This window comes from Salmo salar, chromosome 06, assembly GCF_965601325.2.
Source record: "Salmo salar chromosome 06, fSalSal1, whole genome shotgun sequence".
Classification (NCBI taxonomy): domain Eukaryota; kingdom Metazoa; phylum Chordata; class Actinopteri; order Salmoniformes; family Salmonidae; genus Salmo; species Salmo salar.
In genome coordinates this window covers 60,168,646-60,195,467 of record NC_138296.1, presented here as the reverse complement: position 1 = coordinate 60,195,467, position 26,822 = coordinate 60,168,646, and the positions used below count along the sequence as shown (strand labels likewise).

Here is a 26,822-nt window from a genome sequence, read left to right as displayed (position 1 = left end):
TGATTGTATAGTAGTTTGAAGGTTATTTAGATGCTGGATGGATTACTCTCTATAGACAAACACTGGATGGACATCGATTACTCTTTTGAGCTGACCATATTCACACCCATGCATCAACTCAACTACTTCTTGTTCTGTCCCAACGATTAACCAACATCTGACCAATCAGAATAGAGCAAGGTAGAGCTAAGTAGTAACTAGGTAGATAATCCACAGAGCTAAAAAGTAGCTAGACAGATATTCAATTACCATTACTATTCCAAACAACTGATTCACCATATTTGAGAACTACAAAACAGTGACGTAAAAATAATCCTACATGATCAACAGGGTAGAAGTATGTCAACTCTGCAGAACTATAGGAATTAACAACATTCATCACACTTTGTGAGTAATCAGCGTTACAATGCTTGTAGTGAATACAATGTTGAAGAATCGTAACAAAATGATTCTACCAATATCTGCCATGTAAGTACACTACCAGCAAAGGAGTAGTATGTAGTGATAGAAGTGTGTTCCCTCCCCTGCTGTCGGAAGGAATGCCAATAAATAAAAAACAGCAGTGTGAAACAGCATGCCAAGGACCAGAGGGCATCCATCGACCCAGAAAAACCTCAAAGGAACTACAAATATTACAAAGGATCCAGAATATGAGGTCAAAATGACCTAACAGACTAACGCCATACACTACAGTCTGTCTGTGAGGGCATGATTCCAACTGGGCACAGACGTCAATTCAACATCTATTCCACGTTAATTCCGTGTAATTTCCTTAAAATTAAGTGGAAACAACGTTGATTCAACCAGTGTGTGACTTTGTTAGGTCAGGGACAGATCTCCAACCCCACTCATATTTTTTTGTGCCGATGGAGGGGAAAAAAATCTGTTATCGCCTTACTCACGTAACTCTTTCTTCTCATTCTGTGTCCAGTAAGGGCAGTGTGATTGTTGTAATTAATCGTCATGGAGACAGCTTGGTTGTGTTCAAGAAAAGATTTACCCGTTTTGAATGTTATATTGTTTTCGTGCATCTCGATGTTCTATCGATTTCCATTGTCATGTCATGTTTATCTGAGCTATTCAAGCAGGCAGAAATACAGTGAGCAAAACTTGTCATACCAGCTGTATTTCTGCCTGCTTAAACGGCTAGCTCAGACACACATGAAAACATTTAAATGACGCCAGGAATCGATAGAACATAGCTCAGAGATGCACAAAACAACATAAAATGGGTCAATATTTTCTTTAAAAGGGTCAAAAACGTGATTTCCTGTGTTTCATGTATATTTCCATACTATGAGATTGGAATAATACTGTGAAATGATGATAATGCCCTTTTTATTGTAAGAGCTGTTTGACTGACTGCCTGAAATTTCAGCTTGTTTTGCATGGGTCGGGTTTTGGACCGCCTGGCGACATCAACAGGTGGTATAAGTTAATAGGCCAATAACAAAGAGAGTTTACCCTCCTCTGCCAATAACAGCTAGTTTTCAGGTTACATATCCCTCCAATTAGGCTCCTCAAATTAGGTCACTCAGACCACTCTCAGACAGTCCTAACAATATTCTTGCTTGATAAATAGCTTTTTGCTAAGAAGCATTTTTGTTTATTTTTTTAACCATTTAATTGAAAACAATCACAGTAAGGTACTTAAGTGTTACCAAGAAATTATTTAATATTGAGATCAAAACAGCTGCATTGGATCTTTAAAACCCCACTCTTTCTATAATGGGTAATTCCCGGAGAGTATTCCCCGTAAAGGATTTCCCAGAGAGTATTCCCCGGAGAGTATGCGCCAATGCATACTGTGTCATTTACTTCAAAAAGGTCTGCATGAGAGGCTGGAGGTGCTATTTGTTGTCCGATTTGTTCTGCCGTTTCCAGTTGCCAGCCACTTGAGTATATACAGGTGTAGAATCTTAAATTGACCAGTTTGTCACAGCAGGAAAATAATCCTGCAGCAACAGGAAATGTGAATTATTGTGTGGATTATAATGACTGGATATTTTTGTAGGGGTTGATACATTTTTAGTTAGGGCAAATCAAGTCTGACATGTTTAAGTGGAAATTAAACTTTAGAAGCCTTTTTAAACCTTGAACATACTACACGTTTTCATTTCCTACTGTGCAGGACATTTCCTGCAACAACAGGGTGATCAAATTAAGATCCTACACCTGTATTACTATACTGCTCTCAACTCCTCTCAGGTCAGTCGGTCTGCTCTCAGAGTGTCTTTCTCTTTATTCAACAGACTTTATATTACATTGTACACGATCATACCCAACATATGAAGACATATCAGGTTGTGACAGTCAGTCATTATATTAATTGTGAAATGCTATATTGTACTTTTCATGAATGCCTTAAAAGTGATGACAGGAAGAATTCAAATAAATGCATAATATGCCTGTAATGTTCTGCGCTCTGGTACCTCTATCTATATTTCACTTAAAAGTCCAATAAAAAAATTCTAAACAGTATTTACAAACATTCCAGTGCATGACTTTGAGATGCCTAAGACAAAATACACTGCAGAGCAAGATTTAATAAAACCTCGATTGAGAGAAAAAATACCTCACACTTCCCCAACCTATTCAGTTAAATCAGTTTCCACTTACTTATTATTAAACAACCAAATGGTATAACAAGTCTATACAGATGTCTTTTACAAGCTACAGACCAGGAGGACAATAAGAGAATAGGCGAGAGTGGCCACATGGTGGCAATGGTGGGAGACAGACACACTGTTAGACACATAGGCCATCTGTCCTTTACACTGGCTGCAGTCTTCCCCACAGAATGAGCAGGCGCCCATGTCATACCTCCAATAGGACTGGTATGTCCTCACCGTCTTCCTCCCTTGGTATGAGACAAGAAAGGAAACAATTAGTTTACAGGCACAAGTCCACCAGGTAATCTCATGCCCTCATTTCGAATGCGTGTTGAAACTTAAGTGTTGTTTACGGGGCTCGTAGTAATCATAGATGAGAACCGTTGCATCCTGGACGTTGGCAACCTTGAAGTCCATGACTAGAGGGATTTTCACACACATCTCCTCTGTTGTCACCTGAGGAGGGAGTCAACATGAGAATAAAACGAGAGGTGGTTTCCCTGCTGAACAGTGAACTTGGAGGTCATGTAACACACGTTTTGACTTCTGACCACTGTTTCCAAGGCCTCCATATCTATAATGAGTACCTATAACAATAATTGTGTAAATCAAGAGTTTCAAGATCTATCTCAATATGGGATATGTTTCCTCCTCGCCATTGTCGGAACGAGAGATGCCACAGGGTATATTGTCTTGATGGTCTTGTTACATGAACCGGCAGACACACCACACAGTACAGTACTAGAAGATACCACACAGTACAGTAGTAGAAGATACACCTCACACCACACAGTACAGTAGGAGAAGATACACCTCACACCACACACTACAGTAGTAGATACACCTCACACCACACAGTACAGTAGGAGAAGATACACCACACAGTACAGTAGGAGAAGATACACCTCACACCACACAGTACAGTAGGAGAAGATACACCTCACACCACACAGTACAGTAGTAAAAGATACCTCAAACCACACAGTACAGTAGTAGAAGAGACACCTCACACCACACAGTACAGTAGTAGAAGATACACCTCACACCACACAGTACAGTAGGAGAAGATACACCTCACACCACACAGAGACAAACACTACACGGAGGGGAAGTGGTGAGGATATATACAGGGCATTTGGAAAGTATTCAGACCGCTTCCCTTTTTCCACATTTTGTTACGTTACAGATTTATTCTAAAAGAGATTTTTTTTATATTCCCCTCATCAATCTACACACACCTCATAATGACAAAGCAAAAACAGGTTTTTAGAAATTCTTCCAAATGTATTAAAAAATAAAAAACAGAAATGCCTTATTTATGTATGTATTTAAGTATTCAGATCCTTTGCTATGAGACACTAAATTGAGCTCAGGTGCATCCTGTTTCCATTGATCATCCTTGAGGTGTTTCTCCAACTTGATTGGAGTCCACCTGTGGTAAATTTAATTAATTGGACATGATTTGGAAAGGCACACACCTGTCTATATAACGTCCCACAGTTGACAATGCATGTCAGAGCAAAAACCAAGCCATTAGGTCGAAGAGCTCCGAGACAGGAGCTGTAGAGCTCCGAGACAGGATTGTGTCAAGGCACCGATCTTGGGAAGGGTACAAAAAAATTGTCTGCAACATTGAAGGTCCCCAAGTTTACAGTGGCCTCCATCATTATTAAATGGAAGAAGTTTGGAACCACCAAGATTCTTCCTAGAGCTGGTGGCCCGGCCAAACTGAGCAATTGGGGAGGTGACCAAGAACCCAATGGTCACTCTGACAGAGCTCCAGAGTTCCTCTGTGGAGATGGGAGAACCTTCCAGAAGGACAACCATCTCTGCGGCACTCCACCAATCAGGCCTTTATGTGGACAGACGGAAGCCACTACTCAGTTAAAGGCACATGACAGCCCAATTGGAGTTTGCCAAAAGGCACCTAAAGGACTCTCAGACCATGAGAAACAAGATTCTCTGGTCTGACGAAACCAAGATTGAACTCTTTAGCCTGAATGCCAAGCATCACATCTGGAGAAAACCTGGCACCATCCCTACGGTGAAGAATGGTGGTGGCAGCATCATGCTGTGGGGATGTTTTTCAGCGGCAGGGACTGGGAGACTAGTTAGGATCGAGGGAAAGATGAACGGAGCAAAGTACACAGAGATCCTTGATGAAAACCTGCTCCAGAGCACTCAGGACCTCAGACTGGGGCGAAGGTTCACCTTCCAACAGGACAACGACTCTAAGCACACAGCCAAGGCAACGCAAGAGGGGCTTTGGGACAAGTCTTTGAAAGTCCTTGAGTAGCCCAGCCAGAGCCCGGACTTGAACCCGATCGAACATCTCTGGAGAGACCTGAAAATAGCTGTGCAGCGACACTCCCCATCCAACCTGACAGAGCTTGAGAGGATCTGCAGAGAAGAATGGGAGAAACTCCCCAAATACAGGTGTGCCAAGCTTGTAGCATCATACCAAAGAAGACTCAAGGCTGGAATCGCTGCCAAAGGTGCTTGAACAAAGTACTGAGTAAGGGTCAGAATACTTATGTAAACGTGATGTTTCAGTTATGTATTTATTTTGCAAAAATGTCTACAAAAATGTGTCTGTCAGCGTAGTGTCCAGAGCATGGAGGCGCTACCAGGAGACAGGCCAGTACATCAGGAGACGTGGAGGAGGTCGTAGGAGGGCAACAACCCAGCAGCAGGACCGCTACCTCCGCCTTTGTGCAAGGAGGAGCACTGCCAGAGCCCTGCAAAATGACCTCCAGCAGGCCACAAATGTGCATGTGTCTGCTCAAACAGTCAGAAACAGACTCCATGAGGGTGGTATGAGGGCCTGACGTCCACAGGTGGGGGTTGTGCTTACAGCCCAACACCGTGCAGGACGTTTGGCATTTGCCAGAGAACACCAAGATTGGCAAATTCGCCACTGGCACCCTGTGCTCTTCACAGATGAAAGCAGGTTCACACTGAGCACGTGACAGACGTGACAGAGTCTGGAGACGCCGTGGAGAATGTTCTGCTGCCTGCAACATCCTCCAGCATGACCGGTTTGGCGGTGGGTCAGTCATGGTGTGGGGTGGCATTTCTTTGGGGGGCCGCACAGCCCTCCATGTGCTCGCCAGAGGTAGCCTGACTGCCATTAGGTACCGAGATGAGATCCTCAGACCCCTTGTGAGACCATATGCTGGTGCGGTTGGCCCTGGGTTCCTCCTAATGCAAGACAATGCTAGACCTCATGTGGCTGGAGTGTGTCAGCAGTTCCTGCAAGAGGAAGGCATTGATGCTATGGACTGGCCCGCCCGTTCCCCAGACCTGAATCCAATTGAGCACATCTGGGACATCATGTCTCGCTCCATCCACCAACGCCACGTTGCACCACAGACTGTCCAGGAGTTGGCGGATGCTTTAGTCCAGGTCTGGGAGGAGATCCCTCAGGAGACCATCCGCCACCTCATCAGGAGCATGCCCAGGCGTTGTAGGGAGGTCATACAGGCACGTGGAGGCCACACACACTACTGAGACTCATTTTGACTTGTTTTAAGAACATTACATCAAAGTTGGATCAGCCTGTAGTGTGGTTTTCCACTTTAATTTTGAGTGTGACTCCAAATCCAGACCTCCATGGGTTGATAAATTGGATTTCCATTGATTATTTTTGTGTGATTTTGTTGTCAGCACATTCAACTATGTAAAGAAAAAAGTATTTAATAAGATTATTTCTTTCATTCAGATCTAGGATGTGTTGTTTAAGTGTTCCCTTTATTTTTTTGAGCAGTATATATATATATATATATATATATATATATGTGTGTGTGTGTGTGTGTGTGTGTGTGTGTGTGTGTGTGTGTATATATATATATATATACATACATACATACATACATACATACGTACGTACGTACGTACGTACGTACGTATGTGTGTGTATATATATATATATATATATATATATATATATATATATATATATATATGTGTGTGTAATAGTAACACTTACAGAGTCCAGGTAGAGGATGACTTTCCCCGAAGGCGTTTCCACTCTCCGTACCACATCGTTGGTCTCGATGCCATCCTGAGCCAAGATGAAGCCACTGAGAAGGCCCACGTCTAGAATGGCCATGCCAGTCTGATTAATGCCTTGGCCCTCCAACAGACTGGAAGAGAAAAATACATAAATAGCTGTCTCAAACGTGGTAGGTATTAAACTTTTAGTAGCATACTGGCACGCCAGACCATGTGGTCCTTTCCAATATCTGTCTTACTTAACAGCAGGCGATCGAAAAACAGAGTTTTCTTTCCTGTTTTTCATTTTTAAGTTGTAAATGTGTGTTACCAAGCCAGACCCTAACCCTTACCTTGTGCAAATGTAAAGGTGGATGTAGTACATGTTAGTGTCAAACAACTCTATGTGCAAATCAAAAGCCTCCTGTGCAGTGTTTCTCCATTTCCGTGACAACCCTCTGCTCTCTAAATTGTAAAACACATTAATCTAGAGAGAGAGAGAGAAAGAGAGAAACAAATCATTTGAGAGATATAAATAAAGGACAGGAAAATCAAAACAATTTACAGGCAAGTTTCATTTCCATTGTTTAACTGACAGACAGAATGTTTTCTTCAAAATGACTAGGGGCTGATTTGTTGCAGCTCATTCACAGAGATGAAAACAGGTCAAGAAGACTGAGACTACAGGCCACTTTCCAGCAGGAGGCTCCACCATAAACTCCCTGGGACACAATCGGACAGTGGCAGCATGTTGTACTCAATAACACTGCAAAGTGGACATTTTTACTATATATTTTGGTTATTTCTTATCCTTTTGATATGAGTTTAATCATTGGTATGATGCAGGAGGCTGGGTAATAATTCGCAGCAGTTGAACATTTTGTTTTCATGTGTTGTACCTTGATAATTACAATGTTCTAGGCACTGGCAACCTCTATGTCATGGTGTTCATGTGGATACCACAATAGCCCAGCAACCAGGGTGGCTTAGCTTTTGTCTGTAATGTCATGTAATCTCTTACTGACGCAACATTGCTCGGTGGGGTTACTATTATGATCGTAAAACCAGGGTGACAGGTTTTCATTATTGAGATTATTGATGCTGGCAGACATGACATCAAGTACATTTAAGATTATCGGTACCTGAAACAGAGCGAATCCTTGGCCCTTGGCAGAAACCGTTAAGCGTACCTCTCTTCCTGTCTCGATCTGAAATGTAAAATCACAGCGATCGGTTGCAACATCATCACTAAGGTGGGGCACCAACCTGGAGAATCATGCGCTGCTTTGTTCTTTATCGGCAGATAGATTTAGATATTTATTTGAATGGGGATATTTTTATTTTACCTCTCGGCTTTGGTATAGCAAATAGTTGGTGTAGTTTATGTGGAAGCTGGCCACTGTGGTTGAGGGTGCTGTGTTGACTGTAATGTGGAGATTGATGAATTGAGACCCACTGTAGGCTGCATACTCAGACAAGGCCTGCAGGGCAATCACTGTATCCTGAGGAGAGAAAGGGACAATAAAGCAGCTAGACTCCGGTTGAGTCCCAAATGGTACACTATTCCCTATATAGTGCACTACTTTTGACCAGGGCCCTAGGGCTCTGGTCAAAAGTAGTGCATTATGAAGGGGAATAGGGTACCATTTGGGACAGCCCTAGACTTAATTTCCACATGTGGAGGCAAGAAGAGGCCATTTTTGAAAAACCCTTTCAATAAATGAATGCCAATTCCCACAGAATGAAACCAATATCTGGTTTTGCTTTGGATGTTGTTTGAGTGTCTGAGCACGGACTGGGCTGCTTACAATAACTTTTCTTTTAGCCCAGCCAGCCAAAGACAGTCTCCCTAACGATTTGACACAGACAGAGCAGCTATTCCCTCTTCCCGGTTGGTTGTTGTTATCCTCTCTCCAGCTCTACGAGTAGCTGCATGCCAGCTCAATACAGCCTGTTGATCCTTACTGCTATCTTCACTGGGGTCCCTAATATCTTGTTATACCCTAACTCTGTCCATGGTGGGATTTTGGGTAAAGTGGTACATTTTATCACAACGTGCCTCAAAGTACTTGAGGGACTTCATTTCAATCCCTGTGACTGACACAGAACAGGCTCCATAGACACTAAACTAGAGGATTGTTCTTTTGGGTTTTGTGAATGTTCCTTTTGGTTATATTCAGTGAAACTGGAATGCAGTATGCTCTGAGTCAACCTAACTGATCTGGACTCAGAGATTGACCCTTTAAATGCTTCTTCAGTCTAACTGATCTGGGTTTCGTCACTGACCCTTGAAATGCATATGTTCTGAACCAGCCTTGCTGATATGGGATCAGAGACTGACCCTTCCTTCCTTACCTGTGTGGAGCTGTATCCTCCCAAGTAGTTCCTCTGCTGGCTGAGCCACTTCATGAGGCTGAAGCCCTCCTCCAGCCTGGATAGCTTGTGGAGGGAGAGCAGCAGGTAGGCAGCCATTTCGATGTCTGCGGAGCGCGGCTGCCATGACTCAGAAAGCCCTACGCCTGATGAACTCCACGATGGAACACTGTCTGCAAACAGAGGAAGTAATGGTGGGAAACACAAATTAACTACATCAACAACGACAACATCTAGAAGACAAGGCTTGCGCTGTACAGTTGAAGTCGGAAGTTTACATACACTTAGGTTGGAGTCATTAAAACTCGTTTTTCAACCACTCCAAAAATGTCTTGTTAACAAACTATAGTTTTGGCAAGTCGGTTAGGACATCTACTTTGTGCATGATACAAGTCATTTTTCCAACAATTGTTTACAGACAGATTATTTCACTTATAATTTACTGTATCACAATTCTAGTGGGTCAGAAGATTACATACATAAAGTTGACTGTGCCTTTAAACAGCTTGGAAAATTCCAGAAAATGATGTCATGGCTTTAGAAGCTTCTGGATAGGCTAATTGACATCATTTGAGTCAATTGGAGGCGTACCTGTGGATGTATTTCAAGGCCTACCTTCAAACTAAGTGCCTCTTTGCTTGACATCATGGGAAAATCAAAAGAAATCAGCCAAGACCTCAGAAAAAAATTGTAGACCTCCACAAGTCTGGTTCATCCTTGGGAGCAATTTCCAAATGCCTGAAGGTACCATGTTCATCTGTACAAACAATAGTATGCAAGTATAAACACAATGGGACCACACAGCTGTCACACCGCTCAGGAAGGAGACCCGTTCTGTCTCCTAGAGATGAACGTACTTTGGTGCGAAAAGTGCAAATCAATCCCAGAACAACAACAAAGGACTTTGTGAAGATGCTGGAGGAAACAGGTACAAAAGTATCTATATCTACAGTAAAACAAGTCCTATAGCGGCATAACCTGAAAGGCCGCTCAGCAAGGAAGAAGCCACTGCTCCAAAACCGCCATAAAAAAAGCCAGACTACGGTTTGCAACTGCACATGGGGATAAAGATTGTACTTTTTGGAGAAATGTCCTCTGGTCTGATGAAACAAAAATAGAACTGTCTGGCCATAATGACCATCGTTATGTTTGGAGGAAAAAGGGGGAGGCTTGCAAGCTGAAGAACACCATCCCAACCCTGAAGCACGGGGTGGCAGCATCATGTTGTGGGGGTGCTTTGCTGCAGGAGTGACTGGTGCACTTCACAAAATAGATGGCATCATGAGGGAGGAAAATGATGTGGATATATTGATGCAACATCTCAAGATCAGTCAGGAAGTTAAAGCTTGGTCGCATATGGATCTTCCAAATGGACAATGACCCCAAGCATACTTCTAAAGTTGTGGCAAAATGGCTTAAGGACAACAAAGTCAAGGTATTGGAGTGGCCATCACAAAGCCCTGACATCAATTCTATACAAAATTTGTGGGCAGAACTGAAAAAGCGTGTGCGAGCAAGGAGGCCTACAAACCTGACTCAGTTACACCAGCTCTGTCAGGAGGAATGGGCCAAAGTTCACCCAACTTATTGTTGGAAGCTTGTGGGAGGCTATCTGAAATGTTTGACCCAAGTTAAACAATTTAAAGGCAATGCTACCAAATACTAATTGAGTGTATGTAAACTTCCGACCCACTGGGAATGGAAATAAAAGCTCAAGTAAATCATTCTCTCTACTATTTTTCTGACATTTCACATTCTTAAAATAAAGTGGTGATCCTAACTGACCTAAGACAGGGAATTTTTACTGTGATTAAATGTCAGGAATTGTCAAAAACTGAGTTTAAATGTATTTGGCTAAGGTGTATGTAAACTTCCGACTTCAACTGTATATAGAATAACAAACTATTAAACATGCAGAAATCAAGAAAGTTTAATCAAGAAATAACCATTTTCTAAATTCCTCTTGAAATGTTTTTAGATATAACCAGCACCTTGTAAAGAGGTGTCTCATCCATCCCCATCCAACTCCCCAAGTGTTTACCCTTCATCTCTGCTCGTCCCATCAGCTGTGCCAGCGCTCGTTCTGCACTCTCACTGTTGGCCAGGGTCAGAGCGTAGGTGGCCAGACACAGGCTGTAGTTACTGGAGATGCCTAGAGCAAGCCTGGTCTCCAAAAACATCAGGGCCCCGGAAACCTGGCTCGCATACATCTTCTGAATAATAGAAACAGAGAAAACGTCAACCACAGAGATTTAACAAACCAAATACTGTAGCACAGAATCTAACGGTAGCATGACTCCCACCTTGTAGATGTCATCCTCCAGTAGAGCCATGAGAACGTAGGCTGTGAGAGATACAGGGCCATCCAGGCCTCCCTGGAGCTCAGTGTGAATGACCCGGCCAGGCTCCAAGAAGGCCCCATCATTCCCCTGCTGGGCCCCCAACCAGGCGGCGGTACTGACCAGCACTCTCCCATCAATGGAGATGAAGGGCCTCGCCTGCAGGAAGCACTTCAGTACGAACGCAGAGAGCCTTCGGAGAGAAAACATGAATACAGGGTTACAGACAGACACACACACACAACCACAAGCCAAGTTTTCTCACCATGTGCTTCCAGAGTAGTCACTATCCCCAAAAGCACTGAAGGAACCGTCATCTCTCTGGTAGGACAGTTCACGTTCATAACCTACATTGATGAGAGACAAAAAGGTTAACTATTCATCTTCATCATACACATTTCAGCTCAGTGGCATGAGTTGGTATTATTAGCACCTTTCATCATGTAAGACGTGGCTTTAATCAAGGTATCGTGGTCAGCTTGTCCAGACGCGGTCAGATACTGGATGACATATATGTTGGGAGCAAAGTGGATCATGTTCTGCTCCCCGCAACCAGAAGGCATCTGGATGAGGGACTCCAGGCCCGTGATGGACGGTCCAAGGATGTCACCTTTTCCACCAAGAAAGAAAATGAAGAAAAGACGACAGAAACCAGAGAGAAACCATGAGAAATTACATCTTGGTCTAACTCTCACAATGCATCCCCAGACTGAGACAGCTCATCCCATAGAATTAGGAATTAGAACACTAACAATTGATTAAGATATCTATGGCCTGTCAACATCCAAAGGAGCCCACGTGGTGACAGCTTAACAAGTGTAAAAAAAATAAAAAATAAAATAAATAAAAAAGGGCTTTCTTTTAATATGGTGACAGACAATTAGCCTAACAAGTAACAACCAGACTTGCTCTTCCCTGACATATTTAAAAGAGCTGCCACTTAAACAGCAAGCATGTTTACCGGACAACAAACACAAGCATCCAAAGTAGCCTGCTAGATTGACAGGTTGACTAGAGTGACAGATGCAGCACTCTTTAGGATTCCATTCTCCGAAGGGTAAGGAAACAATCACACAGCTGCTGACCATAAAAAGAGAAAGAAACGTTGCCAAACATGTCAGTATTTTCCACGGAAATGTATGATTCAACGTGTTTAAGGCTTTGTCTTTGCTTGACATTCTTTCTCCGTGTTTTCAAAGAGTTCACTTCGACATTTTATAGGGGTAAAGTGGTGATAAAAAGGTCTAATATATTGTGACTATGCTCGTTATAAGACCATCGAAAATGAGTTTTGGGGTCACTAGCTTGTGACTGGAGTGGAAGAGGCCAAGCTGGATGTGTTTACATACCGACTGCAGTCACTTGTGCTCGCTGACTGCCCTCCACAACATCTGCAGGGAAGGTAAACGCCACTTCCCTGGAAAGGCTTTTCACTGACCCCACCAGCTCCAGAAACATGGTCTTCGAAAAAGACTGCTCAAATCCTTCAGGCTACCAAAACAACACGGATGAAAAAATGATTACGCACAAAGAAACAATAATATGCAATACAAACTGGGTGAGACTGAAAAGTTCTTTGAAGAAGTTTAGAAGAACGAGATGTGTGTGTTTGAGCTGAAATAACTAACAAATTCATTTGATACTCCAATAAGGAGAAAAATGAATTGCTTTCGCTGACTTGTACGTTTTATCAAAGTAAAGTGAAACTTGTGACCTGTACCTTGACCAGAACCATCCGGCGGACGGCGTCAGAGGCCACAGACGATTTGGCTTCCACCGAGATTGGGATCTCCCCCAGGACCAGTAGCCTGATGGGAAATAGGACAGAGGTTCCGTTCTGACTCCCCACTGACACAGTACGTGTACTGGCCATAGAGAGCCCCTCATTGTCCGGGAAGACAAACTCAAACGAGTCACTCTGGGAAACAATCACCATCACCTGGAAGTGGAGAATAAGAGCAAACAAAGAGAGAAAGGGAAGAAAGGGAAGTCGCCCAGATCACATTACACGCTTCTCAAAAGACATGGAATGTATTTAGAGGTAAAACAAACTGTTCTTTACCCCCAAATGTTTGTCCCGTAACAGTATTACAGATTAGAACTATGATAAATGGATTGTCTAGGGTCCTGCTCCACATAGAGGGGAGTGATATTTCTGGGATAGGTCCCTGTTGGATTAATAGGTACAATGATTTGTTACCTCTAGCATGTAAACATCTAAACTGGTTCATTCTTGTTCTGGCTGCAACTCCATTACAGGATTCTATTTGTAATTGTAAACTGGGTGGTTCGAGCCCTGAATGTTGATTGGCTGAAAGCCGTGGTATAGCAGACCGTATAAAACGGGTATGATAAAACGTTTATTTTTACTGCTCTAATTACATTGGTAATCAGTTTTAACAGCAATATGGCACCTTGGGTGTTTGTGGTATATTTCCAATAAACCACGGCTAAGGGCTGTATCCAGGCACTCCGTGTTGCGTCGTGTTTAAGAACAGCCCTTAGCCGTGGCATATTGGCCATATAACCACACCCCCTCGGGCCTTACTGCTTAAATATGTTACGGTGAATGTGTCAAAAAAGGAAATAATACTGTTAGATGTACAGATGTCAGTGGTGGAAAAAGTACCCCATTTTCATACTTGAGTAAAAGTATAGATACCTTAAAAGAAAATGACTGAAGTAAAAGTGAAAGTCACCCAGTAAAATACTACTTGAGTAAAAGTCTGAAAGTATTTGCTTTGAAATGTACTTAAGTATCAAAAGTAAAAGTCTAAATCATTAAATATTTCTTATATTAAGCAAACCAGACAACTTGATTTTTTATTTACTTATAGCCAGGGGCACAGTTCAACACTCAGACATCATTTACAAACGAAGCATTTGTGTTTAGTGAGTCTGATAGATCAGAGGCAGTAGGGATGACCAGGGATGTTCTCTTGATACGTGCGTGAATTAGACACATTTCCTGTCCTGCTAAGCATTCAAAACGTTATGAGTACTTTTGGGTGTCAGGGAAAATGTAAGGAGTAAAAAGTACATTATTTTCTTTAGGAATGTAGTGGAGTAAAAGTAAAAGTTGTCAAAAATATAAATAATAAAGTAAAGCACAGATACCCCAAAACACAGCTTAAGTAGTACTTTGAAGTATTTGTACTTAAGTACTTTACACCACTGACTGTAGTGAGGGATTCTCAACACAGTAAATAATATCAAAGTGGCTATGCCAGAGACATCTGAGAGGCACATTGATGCCAGACAGTGCAGCTCACCTCGAGATCCTGTTCGAGGTAATTGAAGAGAGTGACCTCCACGACCAGCAGCTCTCCTCGGATGATGAAAGCAGGTAGATTCAAGGACAGAAAGAAGTCCTGGAACACTGTGAGCTGAAAACACAAGAGGGAGAGGAGAGGAGAGCAAAGGAGAGGAGAGGATGGTAGAGTCAAGCAGAGAAAAGTAGAGTAGAGTAAAGTAGAGTAGAGTATCGTAGATGAAAGTAGAGTAGAGAAGGGTAGAGTAGAGTATTGTAGATTTAAGTAGAGAAGGGTAGGGTAGAGTAAAGTAGAGTAAAGTAGATGAAGGTAGAGTAGAGTAAAGTAGAGTAGAGTATTGTAGATGAAAGTAGAGAGGGATAGAGTAGAGTATTGTAGATTTAGTAGAGTAGAGAAGGGTAGAGTAGAGTATCGTAGATGAAAGTTGAGTAGAGAAGATGAAAGGGTAGAGTAGATGAAAGTAGAGTAAAGTAGAGTAGTGTAGAGTACCGGAGATGAAAGTAGAGTAGGGTAGAGGAGAGTATTGTAGATTTAAGTAGAGTAGAGAAGAGTATAGTAGAGTATCGTAGATGAACGTAGAATAGAGAAGAGTAGAGTACAGTAGAGTATTGTAGATGAAAGTAGAGTAGAAAAGGATAGGGTAGAGTAGAGTAGATGAAAGTAGAGTAGATGAAGGTAGAGTAGAGTAAAGTAGAGTAGAGTATTGTAGATGAAAGTAGAGTAGAGAGGGGTAGAGTAGAGTATTGTAGATTTAGTAGAGAAGAGAAGGGTATAGAAGAGTAGAGTAGATGAAAGTAGAGTAGAGTATCGTAGATGAAAGTTGAGTAGAGAAGATGAAAGGGTAGAGTAGATGAAAGTAGAGTAAAGTAGAGTAGTGTAGAGTAGAGTACCAGAGATGAAAGTAGAGTAGTGTAGAGTAGAGTATCGTATAAGAAAGTAGAGTAGAGTAGAGTATCGGACATGAAAGAAGAATAGAGTATCATAGAGTAAAGTAAAGAAGAGTAGAGTAAGTCTATCTGGGAATGAACAATGACTCGTACGGCGCCAACAATGCAGATCAGGGCGTGTGTGAGGATATAGTACAGGAAAAGTTACTGCATCGGAGCTATTAGAGTGTGCAGCTTTTCCTTTTCTTCTAAAGGGTATAGTGCAGTACCTTTGCAGGGGTCTCAATGATGCCTATGCCCAGATCAGCAGACATGACAAAGGCAGTGGCTACCCAGGTAGTAATGCTGTCCGGTAAAGTCAGAGGGAACTCAGCTGTGGTAGAATCCCTGTGACCAAGACAATGAAATGCCTGTTGTCAATAAGAGTAGGATTAATGCATATTTAATTCAAGTGTGTGTGTGTGTGTGTGTGTGTGTGTGTGTGTGTGTGTGTGTGTGTGTGTGTGTGTGTGTGTGTGTGTGTGTGTGTATATGTATGTATGTATGTATGTATGTATTATGGACCATGGTTCCTGTCCATCACCCTGTGTTGGTGTCCAGCCACAGCCAGGTCTCAGGGAAGTCCCTGCGTTCCCGAGGCTCCTGCTCCTCCTGTTCCATATCATCCCCCTCATCTCCAAGCAACTGGATTCCCTCCCCTGCTGTAGGGAACACAGGGGTTAATACAGCCAAGACAAATACTGCACATAGGTGTACTGGAATCACAATGTGCTTTGTGGGTATTTATATCTGAGCTTACGGAATTGAGGTCTCAATTGCTCCCCCATCTTCTCCAACTTGGCATCTGTCAAAACCATGATGCCAGATGTCTGGGGATGTAGGAAACAATCACAAAGAACATATGAAAAATGCACATTTTCCAAGGAATGTGATATACAGTATGTGTGATGGTGTTATGGCATCTGATATGCCTGTCAAAGTCACAGCTAGCCACCGTAAAGATGGAGTAGGGATCTCCCATTCTCATGTCGCCTGTCGTCTTTCTGCCGTACTTTGCCATCTCCTCCAGCACCTGAGAAAAAACACCAGCATTCACTAAAGCCTCCTACTGTTACAACCTACACAGCACAACAAAACATCTAGAGACAAAAATATAATGCATTGTTAAAACCTGTTTGGTCAGGTTCAAAACAGACAGTTCATAGTGACTTCGTTTACACCTGACCGATACTTGGGTGGGGGCAATAGAAAGTGTTTCATAGGTGTACCTGCACGGGATATTATATCATGTAAAATGGCCTACCTGAGATGAAATAAATAAAATAAATAAATATGTGAGGTGCACATTAAAGTCAGACAATGAAAAGCTGTAGGGAACCACAAAACAACGAAAAGCTCCCCCCTTTTGTAGGCCCGCGGCTCAATTTCCAAATAACAACAACAACAATATTTGTTGTTGTTACCAGATCCATGAACTGTTGAAAGGGGGATGAGGAAGGACAAGAAAGGAAAGGAGGAGAGGATAGAAGAGGGTTGAAACAACAATAAAAAAAACAATTTGGGTCTCAACTTACTGTTGAGAGTTACAATAGTAGAATACACAAGGTGCAATTTAGAAATGTGGTTATGCATCAGTAGTTTCTCTCATGTTATGTCAGTTATTGACAGTCACTCAATGAACCATGTCAGCTAACAATTTTTTGATTGGTGTGTTAGCTGGATAGACTATCTAAACTTGTATTGAAGTTGGCCGAATACCAACCGTGCATGTTCCCTGGGAACCTGACCTCCAGAGGGCCCCCATTGATTTTGTTAGTCCTTCTCACTCAGATGTAATATTAACATGGCATAAGTCATGGCAAAGTGTGTAGAATTGCAAGACATTAGCTTAAAAACTGCAAAAATGTCTCTACCCCATGGCAAAATGAGTAGAATTGCGTGCCATGTGTTATACAGTTGCAAAATGTTCTCTCTGCCTCATGGCAAAATGTGTAGAATTGCAGTAAACTTACTTTAAAACTGCAACATTTTCTTTCTGCCCTGTGGCAAAATGTGTAGAATTGCAGGAAAAATCTCCGCCTTCAAGACGGCAGATAGCCTAGTGGTTAGAGCGTTGGGCTAGTAACTGAAAGGTTGCTAGATCGAATCCCCGAGCTGACAAGGTAAAAATCTGTCGTTCTGCCCCTGAACAAGGCAGTTAACCCACTGTTCCTAGGCCGTCATTGTAAATAATAATTTGATCCTAACTGATTTGCCAAGTTAAATAAAGGTTAAATAAAAAGACGTGGGCCAGTAAAATGTTTTGCCTGCGAGATGGGGGACCCCCCCCCCCACACACAAAAAGCTTGGGCTGGCCTTGGCTACTGGTATAATGCATTTATTTAAGAGAGTTAAGTAGTTTAACTGCACAGTTGGATTGATTGCACAAATCAGTTGACTGCATGTGTGGGTATGGATGTGGGTAAATTCATATTTTTTGTGGCCCCCACCCCCCAACAAAGTTGCCCATCCCTGTGTCATCAGTGGTACTATCTAGCCCAAGGTTACAGAATGGATCGCACTCTTTTGTGAAACAAACAATGTCTTTCAAAACAGTAAGTATCTGCTTACATACATTTTCCTTATATTAACTGAATTCTGTGGCAGTCAAGTTCACGCATGTTTATAGGCTGTTTTTTTTCCCTTTTACAACATTGGTCTTCCTCACCATGTCCTTGGTGATGTCATTGTGTGAGCGCGGCCAGCGTGTTGCCTTATCCACCACCAGAATCCCCACCAGTGAACCGGGCTCAGCAACAGACACCTTGAGAGACACCTCATCAGCAGGCCTGGCCCTGTCCTCACTCCAGCTCAGAGACACCTGCCAGAGAGAGGTCACACCACAATATACTGGGGCAGAATATCACAGTCAAGATCATGAATGACTACACTGCTAGGTTAACTGTTACTTATTCCAACGATTCAGTTTAGAGATATGATGAAGGGCAGCGGGGGTCTCAATCTGCACCTTGAGCTGGCGCAGCAAATGTTCAAAGTAAAACAACGGATGGCAACTACCTTGTTCTTTAGATCTTGGGCGATGGGAACATGCAGTGCATCATTGAAGATCTCTCCATCGGAATGTACACAGTATACGACAATGCAGGCCAAGGGAGCCCAGGACTCCTGTGGGGTCAGGGTGAGGGAAGAAGAGCTGCCTGTTCCAGAAGACAGCACCTGTCCCCTGGACATCACCTGAAAACAGGGGAGACAAGAGAAGAATGCTGGGCCTTTGGATACTAACTGATGAGATTAACTTGAAGATCAATCTTTTAGGGTATCATTATATGACAGGTAAACTGCTTGAGGTACTTACCAGGTAGTGAAACTCTTTCAATGGGAAATTGCTCTGAAGTGTCAACTGGAGCGGGACATCAACCTTCAGAAAATCAAAGTTTGGTTCATCACTTAGAGTAAATATACTGCTAAAAAAAATAAAGGGAACACTAAAATAACACATCCTAGATCTGAATGAATGAAATAATCTTATTAAATACTTTTTTCTTTACATAGTTGAATGTGCTGACAACAAAATCACACAAAAATAATCAATGGAAATCCAATTTATCAACCCATGGAGGTCTGGATTTGGAGTCACACTCAAAATTAAAGTGGAAAACCACACTACAGGCTGATCCAACTTTGATGTAATGTCCTTAAAACAAGTCAAAATGAGGCTCAGTAGTGTGTGTGGCCTCCACGTGCCTGTATGACCTCCCTTCAACGCCTGGGCATGCTCCTGATGAGGTGGCGGATGGTCTCCTGAGGGATCTCCTCCCAGACCTGGACTAAAGCATCCGCCAACTCCTGGACAGTCTGTGGTGCAACGTGGCGTTGGTGGATGGAGCGAGACATGATGTCCCAGATGTGCTCAATTGGATTCATGTCTGGGGAACGGGCGGGCCAGTCCATAGCATCAATGCCTTCCTCTTGCAGGAACTGCTGACACACTCCAGCCACATGAGGTCTAGCATTGTCTTGCATTAGGAGGAACCCAGGGCCAACCGCACCAGCATATGGTCTCACAAGGGGTCTGGGGATCTCATCTCGGTACCTAATGGCAGTCAGGCTACCTCTGGCGAGCACATGGAGGGCTGTGCGGCCCCCCAAAGAAATGCCACCCCACACCATGACTGACCCACCGCCAAACCGGTCATGCTGGAGGATGTTGCAGGCAGCAGAACGTTCTCCACGGCGTCTCCAGACTCTGTCACGTGCTCAGTGTGAACCTGCTTTCATCTGTGAAGAGCACAGGGCGCCAGTGGCGAATTTGCCAATCTTGGTGTTCTCTGGAAAATGCCAAACGTCCTGCACGGTGTTGGGCTGTAAACACAACCCCCACCTGTGGACGTCGGGCCCTCATACCACCCTCATGGAGTCTGTTTCTGACCGTTTGAGCAGACACATGCACATTTGTGGCCTGCTGGAGGTCATTTTGCAGGGCTCTGGCAGTGCTCCTCCTGCTCCTCCTTGCACAAAGGCGGAGGTAGCGGTCCTGCTGCTGGGTTGTTGCCCTCCTACGGCCTCCTCCACGTCTCCTGATGTACTGGCCTGTCTCCTGGTAGCGCCTCCATGCTCTGGACACTACGCTGACAGACACAGCAAACCTTCTTGCCACAGCTCGCATTGATGTGTCATCCTGGATGAGCTGCACTACCTGAGCCACTTGTGTGGATTGTAGACTCCGTCTCATGCTACCACTAGAGTGAAAGCACCGCCAGCATTCAAAAGTGACCAAAACATCAGCCAGGAAGCATAGGAACTGAGAAGTGGTCTGTGGTTACCACCTGCAGAACCACTCCTTTATTGGGGGTGTCTTGCTAATTGCCTATAATTTCCACCTGTTGTCTATTCCATTTGCACAACAGCATGTGAAATTTATTGTCAATCAGTGTTGCTTCCTAAGTGGACAGTTTGATTTCACAGAAGTGTGATTGACTTGGAGTTACATTGTGTTGTTTAAGTGTTCCCTTTATTTTTTTGAGCAGTGTATATCACGAGAATCTCGCCATGTTGCTAGCGTTTATGAAACGGTCCATTTTTAGCGCAAGGTGCTCAAGCCTAAAGCATCTCACACATCTATGACATCTACGGCCTCAGTCTCAGCATGACTTCCTTCAATCTCCTAGGAGGAACAAAGTCGTTTGGTAACATGCATTTAATCACTGGATGTCTTAACCATCCCTGTGAGATTTACCTGTGGAGATAAACTGGACTTCTGGATCTGCAGGTACGATTTACTGGGGGACTTGTAGCTGCTATAGACCTGTAGCATCTTATAGCTGTCCTTGAATGAAGCCTAAAAAGTATGAAATATTATCACAAATGATGATATCTTCATTTTGACCACGTACTGCGGTACCTAACCCAGGTACAGTTAAATACAAAGAGAGATACTGTACATTGTTGGAAGTTGGCAGTGATTTTGAAACAGTCATTTTGAAAGGCCACTTACATCTACAGTGAGTGTTGCCACCTTATCTGAGAGCTGTATGTGAATGGGGATGACCCCGTCTGCAGGCACAGGTAAAACCATTGTCTGGACCGGTATCTCATCTGGCATTGGAGGGAGGCCAGGACCAGTAGAGTTCAGCAACACACGAGGCAGCATTAACCCCAAGTCGTCCAACTTCCAGCTCCACGGACTGTGCCTTTGCTGTGTTACGGAGATTGTAACAGTCTTCCCCTGATCCTCTCGAGTCAGGGGCCACTTGTTGTACGTGGATATTTTCAGCTGCAAGAACAAGGGGTTTGTGTTTCAGGACATGACATCCATACTCTAAAGATCATAATGACTTCTATTGTTTTCTGTGATGACAATTGGAGTAGTAGGGAACAGCATTCTGCAGGTCCTGGGTATGGCACAAACACATATAGTAGTACATTTGTTTCCATGGCATTGATAAAAGGTAGTCTGAAACAATGCCCTACTCATATATCACTGATTACGCTGCATGAAAACAGGCGTAATAATACAAAACGTGAAAAAGCTACTTAATCTACTTTTGTCAGAGCTGCGCCGATATGTTTTGTCATGGAAAGATTACCATTTATTTCCACACCCACGCAACTGAACAATACTCTATAGACTTGTACTTTCGCTTACCTCAGCGGTGAAGTTCAAAGAGGGCTTTATATAGCTGGGGTATCCACGGAAGGCAAGGTTATATCTACATTTAACCACACCCACCTCCATAGTGCTGTGATAGGTCAGTCCTTAAAAATCAACAAACAGCAGATTCTATAGATCAGTAACAGTCGACTCTGAATGAGAGCGTTATTCTTCCTTCTCAATAAGAAATGAGTGTACAGAATCTAACTTATATGGTTTGAAATAACGATATGATTACCTGTCAGGGACTCTGTGACATAAACTATGATGGTAAGAAACTCATCGTTCTCATAATCCTCATACATGTTGTCTGCAGATCGTTTATACATGACCTGGTAGTCAGGCACATCGAAAGAGAACTCCGTCGAGCCGTGAATCTGTATAAAAATGACAAACACTGAATCATCAGAGATCTCCACTTCAGGTTTCATGAATGTCATTCAAATGTCAACAGGATCCCTTATTTGATTCATAAGACTAAAACTACAAATTACATGTTGGGGGGGGGGGGGGCAAACTTACCTCTTTATGATCATCAGAACTCACACTGATGCCATGAAAATGATGCAAGTAGGTTATGTTCATGTGACCTCGCACAGGCTTCCCATACATGTATCTGTGAGATAGAGAGGGAGTAGATTACAATCCCTCTTGCTGCAGTGGGACCTTCAAATGATCTGAACCAAATAGTTTTGATTGAATTTTCAGTGTTATACACCATTTCGCGCCCAGCCCATATGGGCTTATAAGACACTATTTCTTCAAGTATGTGTGCACAAAACACATAGCCTTGTTCAAACCATAAGGTAAAACATTATCAAACTGATTTACTTAGCAGTGACCATGCCCCAGAGAGTATCATCATGATGAAGGACACTGGGAGCCTCTATCCACACCTCAAACCTGGGCAGCACTGAAACAAACACAAAGAACATTCATTGAAATCGATTACAATCACACACAAACCTCAGCAAATGCTTTTCAAATGTGTATTTTTATTCAAGATACACTACATGACCAAAAGTACGTGGAAACCTGCTCGTCGAAAATTTCATTCCAAAATTATTGGCATTTGTCCCCCCTTTGCTGCTATAACAGCCTCCACTCTTCTGGGAAGGCTTTCCACTAGATGTTGGAACATTGCTGGGGGGACTTGCTTCCATTCAGCCATTAGTGAGGTCGGGCACTGATGTTGGGCAATTAGGCCTGGCTCGCAGTCGGCATTCCGAATCATCCCAAAGATGTTTGATTGGGTTAAGGTCAGGGCTCTGTGCAGGCCAGTCAAGTTCTTCCACACCAATTTTGACAAACCATTTTGTATGGACCTCGCTTTGTGCATGGGGCATTTTCATGCTGAAACAGGAAAGGGCCTTCCCCAAACTCTTTCCACAAAGTTGGAAGTACAGAATCGTAGAGTGTCATTGTAAGCTGTAGCATTACGATTTCCCTTCACTGGAACTAGGGGGCCTAGCCCGAACCATGAAAAACAGCCCCAGACCATTATTCCTCCTCCACCAAACTTTACAGTTGGCACTATGCATTTGGGCAGGTAGCGTTCTCCTGGCATCCGCCAAACCCAGAATCATCTTTCGGACTGCCAGATGGTGAAGCGTGATTCATCACTCCCGAGAACGCATTTCCACTGCTCCAGAGTCCAATGGTGCTGAGCTTTAGTCCACTCCAGCCAACGCTTGGCATTACGCATGGTGATCTTAGGCTTGTGTGCGGCTGCTTGGCCATGGAAACCCCTTTCATGAAGCTCCCGATGAATAGTTATTTTGCTGATGTTGCTTCCAGAGGCAGTTTGGAACTCAGTAGTGAGTGTTACAACTGAGGACAGGCGATTTTTACACGTTACGCGCTTCAGTACTCGGTGGTCCCGTTCTGTTAGCTTGTGTGGCCTGCCACTTCGCGGATGAGCCATTGTTGTTCCTAAACATTTCCACTTCACAATAACAGCATTTACAGTTGACCGGGGCAGCTCTAGCAGGGCAGAAACTTGCTGAACTGACTTGTTGGAAAGGTGGCATCCTATGACAGTGCCAGGTTGAAAGTCACTGAGCTCTTCAGTAAGGCCATTCTAATGCCAATGCTTGTCTATGGAGATGGCATGGCTGTGTGCTCGAATCATCAACGGGTGTGGCTGAATTAGCCGAATCCACTAATTTGAAGGGGTGACCACATACTTTTGCATATATAGTGTATATTGAAGTACAAAACAAGTAAATGCTATGCAGCTCAATTGCAGCCTATTTAGTTACAACCTAAATGTACCATATTGAATGTGTTTGGTTTATGTAAATGGCAAATGTATAGCTTATTAGCTTAACTTTAATATCTGAGTAAATAGTTCAGCTTTAGTCATGTTCAAAATGAGAGAGAGTCAGTGAGTACACCTGGTGGGTCATCTACCGTTGTTCTGAACAATATAGGGAGGAACCAGAACTTATGGAAAAGGTACAGGAGCCCTAAGCTTAACAATGATGTAACGTTGATGTAAGCGATCTTACCATAATGTTCCACGTTGAATTGGTTTTCACTCACAACATCCTGCGAGACAAAGAGAAAATGTGAGAAGTGACCACATTTCAGCACAATGAACTATGTACTGCTTGTTTCTAGCCCTCCTACAGGAAGACTTTTAAAACGTCTGGACAGTTTTGTTGTAGTTATCTACTCTCCCTTGAGTAAAACAACATGAGGGGGGGGGGGCTGTCTTTGTGTAATAGTTCGCAGAAGACACGTTTCAGTGAAGACACATTTTTTTAAATAACACTCATTTATTATGAGTATTTAGTGTCAATTATTCCTGAAGATGAAAACATTTGCAGACAAAAAACACATTCAAGCCCCAAGGCCATCTGTTAACAAGATGGAATATCGCCAACAAGAAATATATAGCCTGCATCACCCTGAAAGGCCTTAATAAAGCTATAATAACCCCTCAATGTTTTGAGCAGCAAAACGTTAGCATAGTCCTTCACATTTTAAGAGGACTTACATTGACAGAAGTCACAATGGTCCACTTGCCAAGGGATGGATTCTTAGACAGCTGAAACTCTTTAGACAGAACACCCAGAACACTGTCCAATGACAACCACTGCCGGATCATGTTTGCCTTAGGATCCTGGCTCACAGCGTTCATAAAAGGAAATGAGAATGATCAACTGGCCATCATAGTTTCATATCTCAAGTTTCCATTCCATCCACCTGCTATCACTTCCACACTGAATGTTCATACAATACCCACTTGACATGGTAACAGTAACACACACCTTAATGATAATATCTATCTTGCCCTTATATGGCTTTCCGTCTGGGTAAATGGACACTGCCCGGATCTTCACAACCTGCCCAGGCCCGTAGTTGGCCTTGTCTGTCTGAATAAACGTGGATGAGCTTTTGGGGTTAAAACGCAGGACCGTAGAGTTGGTGAACACCATATTGCCCATCCCGTCATAGCCCTTGACCACTAGCGTGTAGGGGTGCCTATAGTTCAGTTCACTGTCAGGGATCTGTAGAGGGGGGAATGGAAGAATAGGTCAAAGGTCAAAGAGGGTCAGGAAGAAGAAGTATTCTGGCAGACACGAGTCAAGGCTAATGAGTACTGTTATCTCAGACACAATGGTGGACGGTGATATTTCGAACGTGACTTACTTTGTCATGTTTGTGGTGGTTTATAATAACCCATTTTTGTTATGCTATACCTGACACAAAAGATACACCTGATCCAAGCCTCTCTCTATAGGAATGATGGTGTGGGACCTCAGAGTTGAATACCAAAACTGAAGAGGAGTTTTCTATGTGCCTGTGACCAGCAATACTGTGATCAACAGCACATACTATAAAAAAAATACTGTCTCTACTTTGAAAGGGGGAATACAACTCAAGTAACCAAAATGGTAACAACATCACTGCCACTATAAAATGTAAATGTGTATCTTCATTCATACCATGTATAGATGATAGCTTTGACATCTAATTGCTACTTTTATTTAATGAATTGTTTTTATATTGTATAAGCGTACACATTATGCATTTCAGAAAAATGAATACTTACCGGTGACAGAACCAGCAGCTCAGTAGAAACTGTATGAAGAAAATGGAACAAAGAAAAAAGGGATGTTTATCATCAACTGAGTCATAATCAATTGAGTTAATGCACTGATAAATACAACATCATTATAGCGAAATGTCAAGGTTGCTGCTTGGCGTGTGAAATAAATTTTAAGCAAATATTTACCGTATAAACCGTTATAGAAATATTAAAAGTTGAGTTGAAAATAATATCTTACCTCCTTGAATTATGGTTGTTTCTGTGACAACAGTATTATTACCATTAATAATCTCAGTAACGACTTGGACTTCCACCGCCTTGGTGAGGATAGTGACTGATAGTGTGATGGGGACACCAGGCCGTAGCACCCTCGGAACAGAGATCAGGTATGAAGGGCTGGGGGCCATGCTGGGCCTGAAAGAAAAGAGGATGGCGAACTTTGAAAATAGGGGAGGCAATTTAAAAAAAAAAATCCTCTATAACGTCAAATAAGTATAGCATCTTCAATAATGGAAAAAGTATAGGATTGCAAATGCATTTGTCTAGAATACTTTTGAAGTACCATTTTTTTCCCCATACCTTGGTGTGTTCTGGGCTCCACTGAAAACGACAAATAATCCAAGAAACCCCAACACTTGAAACCACTCCATTTGCATTAACAACACACCAAAGTGCTTCACTAATCAATGGAACCAAGTCCTTTCAGTGACTGTCTTCAGACATGTTCTAAAGTAACTCCACCTACTCTGTCCCCAGAGAATACATATTATACTCTCCACCAACCATATCAAAGGAAAAAAAACACCTCACTTAAAACCTTTCTTTCCTAAAACATGTTCTTGTTCAATCAATATTTTTACGTTTGGAAATTTGTAGTTCAGTTACTGCAATTAGATGCATGTACTTTTTTTTTTGTCGTGGGCTACTTACCCAGGTATTTGTTTTTCATGGAGGAACATCTAGCTAACGGTTTTTAAATTGCCACCGAATTAATTGATTTTAAATTGTACACTACTACAGTATCAAGCATAAGTCAGCTATCCATGTGTTTGTGAATTCACTATTGCAAAGTAATGGATTAATATCTCAACTTCCCATACAAAACTTGATGAGATAGGTCCTACACATCGAAATATCT

General features: G+C 42.7%; 1 protein-coding gene and 1 long non-coding RNA gene across 2 annotated transcripts; both read right to left on the bottom strand.

Moving 5' to 3' along the window:
* Positions 1-1,736: 1,736 nt before the first annotated feature.
* Positions 1,737-26,091, bottom strand: LOC106607682 (CD109 antigen). Its single transcript, XM_082976159.1, has 24 exons — positions 25,923-26,091; positions 25,688-25,716; positions 24,903-25,142; positions 24,629-24,754; positions 20,971-21,249; positions 18,534-18,710; positions 18,184-18,336; positions 16,339-16,548; positions 16,060-16,247; positions 15,746-15,863; positions 14,590-15,111; positions 13,038-13,256; positions 12,667-12,808; positions 11,751-11,927; positions 11,583-11,664; positions 11,276-11,510; positions 11,020-11,173; positions 8,961-9,151; positions 7,952-8,107; positions 7,748-7,813; positions 6,959-7,092; positions 6,601-6,757; positions 2,966-3,068; positions 1,737-2,860 (listed from the first exon to the last, which is right to left on the bottom strand). The coding sequence occupies exons 1-24, from the start codon at positions 26,089-26,091 to the stop codon at positions 2,667-2,669; spliced, it is 4,221 nt and encodes a 1,406-aa protein (XP_082832285.1). The 3' UTR covers positions 1,737-2,666.
* On the bottom strand, positions 21,622-22,243 carry LOC145879874 (uncharacterized). The gene is made up of 3 exons (XR_014392702.1): positions 22,150-22,243; positions 21,866-22,004; positions 21,622-21,731 (listed from the first exon to the last, which is right to left on the bottom strand). It is a non-coding gene; the product is annotated as an uncharacterized LOC145879874 (long non-coding RNA).
* Positions 26,092-26,822: the final 731 nt, after the last annotated feature.